Raw genomic sequence first — 9,058 nt, forward strand, 5'->3', positions numbered from 1 at the left:
CTTAGATAACAAAGATGATTCGCATTTATAAAACTCTACGTAACAAGTTCGTAATGCCAGAACGGTTAACTGGATACTCGTTTCCTCGAGAAGGTGCGCCATTTATGGGGAATGGATGGAGGTCCACTCTTCCTGGTGGTATCTGTAAATGGTATTGCCATGATTAGAGGTTTGCTTGTGCAATAGAACTTTACCTAAACGAGAATCATTGCCATTAGTATCCCAGTGTGTTTGCATGCCAAATAGTCTGACCTATCGTCTGAGATATTTGTCGATAATACACGAACTTTTACCGTTTCATTAGTGATAAGGAGTTCTTATAATGATACAAGTATTTTGTAATGATACAAGATTTTATATCGTGAACACTAACCTTGGTGAAAATGATGATTAGTTTCCTTGAAGTCGTTAACTCTTTTCCGTTATATCCATTTGCATATTTTCGAGTAACTGTTAAATTTGTGTTAGATTAATTTCTCAGATTAGGTTAAAAGTTAGGTTAAAAGGATACTTTTTTTAAAATTATCGAGAGTTGTCAATTCTATTTCTAATTTATTATATTATATTGTGCATTAAAGATACAAATACGTTTGATAATTCTCGAGAGTTTTACTCTCAAATATATTACGCAGTATATGAAGTACGGTTTCATAGATAAAAGAAAAAACATGTAGGCTCAATCCAGAAAGACAATTTTGTTCTTGAAAGATAAGATAGGCGATTTCATCAACTTTTTAATGGAAACTAACATATTCAACAATCTACATATTCAAAAAAATATTGTGATACGTCAATCAAATCCCTCTTTATATGTAATAAATAAATATAATAATTAACCAATTGCAATGTATAATTATAAAAGAAAAAAAGATTATTTTTGGTGTATATTTATTGATTATATTTTTATTTATTCAATTATAAAAATGGAGAAAAATTGGAAAAGTCACAATTTTACGCCCCTCGATATAAATTATCCAGATATAAATAGGAGCGGATATACAATTACGTGATCTCGATCACCGATTAGACTGAATTGACATCGTTACACATGTTAACGAAGTTACTTTTTAATTGGCGTGATTAATATTGTTTTATAATGATCATATATAGGAATAATATTAAATTGATGTATTACTTGGAATAATTGGTGAGATGCAAAGCTATGTCATTGTATATAAATCTATGGATACTTGACAGCACATGAACATTAATTCTATGCGTGAAATCAAGCAATATTTTACTTCAGATCTTAAAGGAGAGAACCGTTAAATAATAAACTTTTCGAATAAAAAAAATGTTGTAAAATTATAGTAATAAAATTTGCTAAGAATTTTTCAGAAAGAATGCTGCATAGAAGATTAAAAAAGGAAAAGAATTCATTGAAAATATTGTATTGTAAAATTACAATAAAAAAAAATTCATTGAAAATAAATATTTTACAAAATAGAAATTGTATAATATTTTTAAAATTTTTTAAAATCATTTTAAAAAGTTATTGTTTTGCGAATTGCAGTGTCGTTATTTTGATCTTTAGTGATATAGGATTACATTTATGTTTATGCTCTATAATTAAATCACAAGCAATGGTTTTGCATAAAACAGATTGTGGAAAATTTACCGATGATGTGATTCACTATGAACGCGACAAGGAAATGAAGGAACAAAGTTATGAAACATTTATGTTTAATGTAATTTTATTGCTAGTGAATCATTAAATATGAATTCAATTCAAAGTACAAAACAGAAAAGATAAAATACGTATAAGATTTTTCGCGAAATTTTTGTCAATAGTGTATGATTAATATTTTAAGACGTTGCAGTATGTACATACTTTCACCAATCATTATCCTAACTTGATTCGAAATTTTAATTTATTTTATCCATTAATATTCCATTATAGAAAATATTAAATATTAAATATTAGAAAGTATGTGTTCGAATATCTCGTAAACGAATATCTGACAATTATTAATCAAAAATTTTTTTCCACGATAGACATCATATTATGACAAACATCGTTATTCGATAATAATATTATTTAAAAATAGAAAACAAAAATATCATTTAAAAACGCAAAATAAAATTTAAATATTATTTAGAAATGATATAATACCTAAAATAAATAAAATGAAATAATAGAATAAAATTAGCAAAGGAAGAATAATCGCGTTTATTATATTTTAAAAAATGAAAAACGCATAAGGAAATAACCGACTAGACCGTATGTCTAAACACTCACATGCTCGTCGTTAAAATAATTACACGAACGTTAACAGCGCATATATATTGCGCATATAAATCATTCTTATCTCCTATCAGAACGCCTGTGTCAAAAACATAAATCGATTGTAATCAATCACCTTACATACAAACGTACAATCAATATCAAAAACCTTATGTAAAATGAAGAAAATCGCAAGTCGAATCTAAAATGATCTCTATCAGAGATAATAGGTACGAACATTGAATTATGAGAAATAAAGACACTAATATCATATTTATCTCATGCATTAAATCTTTTTCCACACACATACTGAAAAAACGAATCTTTCCCGAGTTTCTGAATCACTATGTCACGGTCTGTAGCAATCGTTGACATCGCACAGATGGAACATTACTGTCTAATGTACGTTCAGTTACGCCTCCACTGTAGTATGAGGTAAATGCGATCAACCGAAGTGAACCGAAGCAAAACGAAATATACCGAAGGGACTAACAGCTAAACTGAATTGTACCGAAGGGACTGACAATCGAACCGAAGTAAAACGAAGTATACCGGAAAGCTACGATAGCTATGAAGAAAAAGTGCGGCAAAAGTTACAAAGAATTAAACATAATTGATATAATACTGATATTAGATAATAGATGCAGTAACTCAGACAAATGTTTGAAATTTTGTTAGAAAGAGAAAGAAAATGGAATAAATTTTGTGTTTCGAAAAATGAAATTTCGGATTCGAGTTTTACAGATTGAAAAGTTAGTTTTTCAATTCCTAAAATTTAATAAAGAAATTAGATCAAATTCTAAACAATCAAAAATCTAATATTTTCTTCCTTTGATTGATTTAAAATCTAAAATTTACGAAAAAGATAGGTTAGGTTAAGTTTGAATTAAGTTTTTACTTATCTCTAATCAAAATTTAACATTTTCTCTCTTCAATTTAATGTCGAAAATTTATTAAAAAAGATAGAAGTTTAATTGAAATTTGCTATTTATATAACATTTTTAACTGTTCGAATAATTTTCCACCTTGAACTACGGTATATCTGCACACGCACACCTACACCATGTCACTTGCACGCTGCGTCAGCGATAAAGAGCGCCGATTGGTCGCTTCACCGGTTGCTTCTCTGTTCGGTTCAAGACCTAAAGCGGCTGCGCGGTCCAGGTAAGTAACTATACGTACTTGAGCGTACTACGTTCCCCATTTACTATTACTGTTCTTACGATCTTCTTTACTAGACACTAAATATAGTTGATCTATCATTTGTAATCCTTCCACCCATAATTCTTCTGTAATAAAATAGAACTGAATAGAACACGATCCAAAGACCGAATACTACGTGACGCGCTCCTTCGATACGTCAGTGTGCCCTTAATATCGGTCGGTAATGGTCGCGGAAAGTGACACCAGCTTGCACCGCGGTTGCCTCGTTTTATTGTGCGAACGAGCATCGGTGGCTCTCGATCTACAGTCTAGCGGCTGTGTTTCGCTTGACCGGATGCGGTCGTAGCAGGATCGTGTCTTCGACCCGAAGATCGGATCTCGGAGGAACTAGAGGGATGCGTAGGTGTAGAAGCAAGGTTCCTTCCAATGTTTTTGATACAATGGAGAAGTGAAAACCGTGTTACTTTGGGGAGAGAACGAAACTTGCTGTTGTCCAATCTATTGAGTTTGTTTTAATTTTGGTTAATATGGTTCAGTGAGACGATTTAAAAGATCTTGTGCTATTCAGTGGTTTATGTGCATTTTAGTGTTGGTTATATTGAAAAGAAGTTACTTCATTAGCGTTGTAAGTAAGTTAATAATATGATATATTGTGTTTGATAAAAATTTGGATTAATTTGAAATTGAAATAAAAAATATTTGAAATAATAATATATTGTTTCATTATTTCTTTATTTCAAATTTGACAAAAAAAAAAATAATTATAATAACAGTTATAATAGAAATTAAGAATAGCATATTATATGAATATACTGAATATATTTATTAAACAATAACATTTGAAATAATTTGAATTATTGAAAATAATTTCATTCCATAAGTTTTCAATTCTCAAGAGAAACAAGCTATTTGATTTAATAATATATATTGGTAACTACATAATAATGAATATATAAATAAAAACTGTTTTCTGATTTAATTAATTTTATAAATTATATTATGAAAAATTCTATTTTCTTTTTATATATATATATGCAGAATTAAAATATATTATGCATATGTTTAAAAAATATCTATATTATTATTTATATTTATATATATAAATATAAATTAAAGATTTTTTATTTGAATTATTTTAAGAATTATTTCTTTGGACAAATTTGAAATAAATAAATTACAAAAATTAATTTATTATTGGATACTATTTTAAATAATTTGATATTATTTATATTTTTAAATAATATTATTAAAAATGATGAATAAATTATATTTTATTTCAATTTTAAATAAAATTTACCTAGATCTAATGAAAGTTTATAACTGTTTATAAGTTCCTTTTCAATGAATGGATGTCTAATTGATTGTGTCTCAAATATTTTGTGATTATAAAAGATATATTTAATTGATTTGATTATATATACGATATTTCAAACATTTATGAATTCCTCATTTGCGGATATATTAACATTTGTCTGATTCGTCATCTAAGCGTAAAACAAAAGACTATTCAGAATTATGAACATTCTATATATATCATTGATGACTCGTCATTTATTAATTTTAATTTGCTAAAATATTCAATTATATTATCCATCTTATATTAATAAAATATAAATAAATATATTTTATTGAGAAATTTTAATAAAGATTTGTTTAATAATTTAATTGATAAATGATTATTATTATTATTACATTTATATTTAACTTCAATAGAATCATCAAGCAAGAAATCGATAAATTCCGGTCACGTAATGGTATAAAGGACTAATTACTTCTTGAGAAGACAGGATATAGAAACTGCAACTTTATCTTCGAGCAATCTCTCCTCAAAGATAAAGCTGTTCAACCAGCTTCATCTATTTCCAAGTTCTCTGTGAAAGACGTTAATCCTTAGTTAGGATATCACTCTATCGAAACTCTCCAATTTTGTATGCAAATTCAGGATGTCTTTCATACTGTTGTAATTGTAATCATGTATCTTCTTCAAATTGATGCTCTTTCTTCTATTTTTTTTTTCTTTTTTTGAATTGTTATTTTTATTTCTACAATTTTGTCTCTATTTTGTTTAGACAAAAAGATGTACACTGAGATGAAAAAGTTTGGAATTTTGTACAATTAAGTTAAATTTTCTGCTAATTTTTTTTTTTATTGTTAATTCAAAATTAATGCTAAAAATAATAGTATTTTAATAAATTTTAGTTGAATAAATTTTCTGTAATTAATATTCTACAGTATTCTAATTTGATTTCTTTTTTTAAATTTTTGCATTCTAAGAACCATAATAAACTTTTTGAATTGATAAAATATTTTTAATTGTTTCTTGTGATTGTCGAAGATTTTAAAATTGACACATAAATCTGCATAATTTTTATAGCCTTTAAGGCTGTTGTGTGAGATTGGTACGAGAATAATACTTTATAAGTTTGCTTCTATTGTTATCATTCGTCTCTCATCTTTAGTTGACCAGGTATTTCGACCAGGTATCGACTACCTGATCGAAATCCTCTTATTCTACGACAAATTTAAAAATTTATAAATTTTCGCATAATTATTCATTACATGTTATTCATTTTATGGATAAATAATTAATAGTTAAAATGATTGTTCAATTTATCACAACATTAAATGAAGTACTATTAGAATTATGTAATGTTATAAATTAATAAGATATAAACATTTACTTTCTAATGATATAAAGATAAATGTTTGCTTCGGGAACTGTGTTCTCTATGGATAGAGGTTAAAGGTATGTAGGCTAACGGTATACATATAATTGAAAAAAACCAATGAAAGGAACTGAAAGGAAGCTACTTTTGTTTTGTATTCCTTTCATCTGATATATAATCTGCATCTTAGTTTACATTTATATATTCTTTAAAAGTACATTTATTTATCTTCATTGACGAAATATCTTATAAATTATAATATAATTATCTTAAAAATTAAATATATATTTCTTATATTATTTATGAAAAGTATTAAATCAATATCTTTATTATAATTAAACTTTAAATATATCATATTTTATTAGAAGATAGTGTTATCTTCTTGAATAAAAAATTGTCACAGTAGAAATATTTTACATCTTTATTTTTCATCATTTATTCGCAAACATCTTCATTTTTTTCTATTTCTCACAAAACATACCTTCCACCTCACAAAGTAAACAAAAATCTACTTTTTTCACGCATGATAAAAACGTTTTAAATCCAGCTACCGTTTATTTACGTTCCATGTTCCTACACCACGGCGTCCAGCCACGATATTCGAATAGGAAGTGAGAGAGAAAGAGAGATAGGAGAAAGGTATCCGATCAGGATATCTAAAAGCCAAAGGAAATATCGTTCATTGTTATTCGGTCGTGTCCATTGCACCGTACAGTGTGTTGCGTTAATATGCTTTATCATTGTGCCTTGACGGGAATGGAAACCAGATATATACCCCGGCAGGCTACACCTACGAGGCTATACTAACGCAACATTGGCACCAACCGAGAAAGATGTAGCAATCTTTCCTCTGCGCGCTGTGTCCATTCTTTTTTTATAACAAAAGGGACTAGATACGTCAACTGCACGATTGGACATGAGTCACTGTCATCGAGCCGAATCTCGGGGAAACTTTCGTTTTACTCGTCTCAATATCGTTTCGATATATCGTCATTTGAATGTTCTTGATTATTCTTCGGTAACTTGAGTGGATAAGACAGTCAAGTTGTCAGCAAATGAAATTTAAGAGAGAAAGTGGATTCGTTGAAACATAATCTTTCGTGAATATTTTTTAGAATTTGGAAATTTTTTTGGTGTATGGAAAAAGTGGATTTAATCGGAATATCTGAAAATTTGAAAAAAATTGTATGATTTTTTTTTTTTGGTGAATCGAGTGAAAAAGCGAAGTTAATTGAAAAAGAATATTTATGTGTAGTTTCTTCCAATTATCTCTAAGAATTTGAGGAAAATTATACATGAGTTTTTTAATTTTTATGGAAAAAGTAAAATTAATCGTTTTATCTTTTATTTTTGGTGAATTGAAGAAAATTTGTGTATTTGATTAAAAAATTTAATTTTATTTAAGCCTAATGTGTAAGAATTGTATCTTAATTTTATTAGAAATTCTTACTCAAGAATGGTTGCAGTGTGTAAAAATTGAAAAAAAGTAAGATTTTAAGCAATGAAACTTTGAGAAATTTAATCTTTGTGCATGATTTCTATTAACAATCAATTTAAGAGGAAAATTAATAAAAATAAAAAAAAAATTTCTATAATCTATCCTATCTACGATTGGTCATAAGTGTCCATATCTATATCAGATATACTTTATTTTGTTTAAAATCATCAGATTGACAGAGGAAAAGAATAACTTGTAATTTTATTTCATCATACCGAATAATTAAAAGGTAAAATAGAATATACCGAGAAAAGATATATACTATATATATAGATATACTATATGCTATATAGATATATACTATACTGTACAATACTTACAATTAGATAACCTTTATGACCAATTGTATGACGTCTCTATTTTCACAACAACTTTTCGGCTAACAATAAATCCGGCAAAGAATTTCAGTTGCCTTATAGTTAAGTGTTATACAATAATTGCAATTAATAAAACATCAATGCAATTTGTCGTTACATCCAACGTGTCGATTACCTTATGCATTTCCGCTTCGATTGTTCCCTCCAATGTCAAATTTAGCGAAGGCGGATGTCCTTCGACGATCGAAGAATGTCACGCCTTTTTTTTAATAATTTTCAGATTAAAAATCCTCGAGTGGATTACATTCTCGAGATTTTTATTTTCATTTCGATATCCATCAATGAAAAATTAATCTCTCGATTTAAAATTAAAATTTATTCATAATTATCCATTCTGCAAAGTTGTCAACACTTTTATAATTATATCGAAACTCTCCAAGTATTTTATTCTAAAACATTTATTTCGAAAGTGTCGTCGTTGATTTCCGTTGAGGAACGCATCACGTGCGTTCGTTTGCGCGAGTACTATAGTATTGACGATCGCGACACCTTGGCAAGCGCATAGTCATAACTTCGATTTAACCGGTCAATGAATAATCTGACAATCGACTCGCCGATCGACAGCGCGGTAGAGAAATACCCATAGGTCTAATTATCATGGATGATCGAGTGAGATGATCTCGAAATCGAAAAATTCGAAAATTTTTGAAATTTTTACAATGACAATAACAATCCAATTTGATTACGTTAATACGATAATTTAATTTTTCTGCAAGCTTTTAAAAATTAAGATGTCTTAAAAAAAAAAAAAGAAACATCCAACTCAATTCGATTCGATAGTATAACCGAGATGCAATGTGCAAAGGAAACTGTACTGTTTTACAGAAGACTGAAGGCTGATCTGCAATATCTGCGGAGGAGGGGACTTCTGAAGGCGTCGGGTGAACTATCGTACCAAGGACGTAAATGCACCAGATGCGGTGCACCGTTTGGTAGATTTTACAACACCGGTGCACCGTGTACGCGGTGCAGGCACAGAGTTTGTAGGCAGTGCCGTATCGAGGTCAGGAGCCCCACCGATAACAAAGAAGTCGAATGGATCTGTAACGTTTGCTACAAGATCGCGTGAGTTAATCCTTTGTTGTTACATACGTCTTCTCTCCTTTTTTTTTTTTTTTTTTTTTTTTTT

The 9,058-nt window shown here is 28.6% G+C and overlaps 1 protein-coding gene and 2 long non-coding RNA genes across 4 annotated transcripts in view; 1 reads left to right on the forward strand and 2 right to left on the reverse strand.

Moving 5' to 3' along the window:
- Window positions 1–6: 6 nt before the first annotated feature.
- On the reverse strand, window positions 7–2,893 carry LOC116185296. 2 transcript variants are annotated; one of them, XR_004150114.1, is made up of 3 exons: window positions 2,535–2,893; window positions 374–450; window positions 7–142 (listed from the first exon to the last, which is right to left on the reverse strand). It is a non-coding gene; the product is annotated as an uncharacterized LOC116185296 (long non-coding RNA). The 2 variants fall into 2 exon arrangements; XR_004150115.1 differs by lacking the exon at window positions 2,535–2,893 and adding an exon at window positions 512–550.
- A 379-nt stretch (window positions 2,894–3,272) lies between these two features.
- LOC102671748 overlaps window positions 3,273–9,058 on the forward strand; it is a 48,085-nt gene continuing 42,299 nt past the window's right edge. Inside the window, exons 1-2 of the mRNA XM_031509470.1 lie at window positions 3,273–3,388; window positions 8,755–8,994. Of these exons, the coding sequence (XP_031365330.1) occupies window positions 3,288–3,388; window positions 8,755–8,994 (341 nt within the window). The 5' untranslated portion in view covers window positions 3,273–3,287. The remainder of the gene's footprint in view (window positions 3,389–8,754; window positions 8,995–9,058) is intronic.
- LOC116185297 lies at window positions 4,920–8,185 on the reverse strand. The gene is made up of 2 exons (XR_004150116.1): window positions 8,045–8,185; window positions 4,920–5,472 (listed from the first exon to the last, which is right to left on the reverse strand). It is a non-coding gene; the product is annotated as an uncharacterized LOC116185297 (long non-coding RNA).

Source organism: Apis dorsata, unplaced genomic scaffold (assembly GCF_000469605.1).
Source record: "Apis dorsata unplaced genomic scaffold, Apis dorsata 1.3 scaffold_156, whole genome shotgun sequence".
Taxonomy (NCBI): Eukaryota; Metazoa; Arthropoda; class Insecta; order Hymenoptera; family Apidae; genus Apis; species Apis dorsata.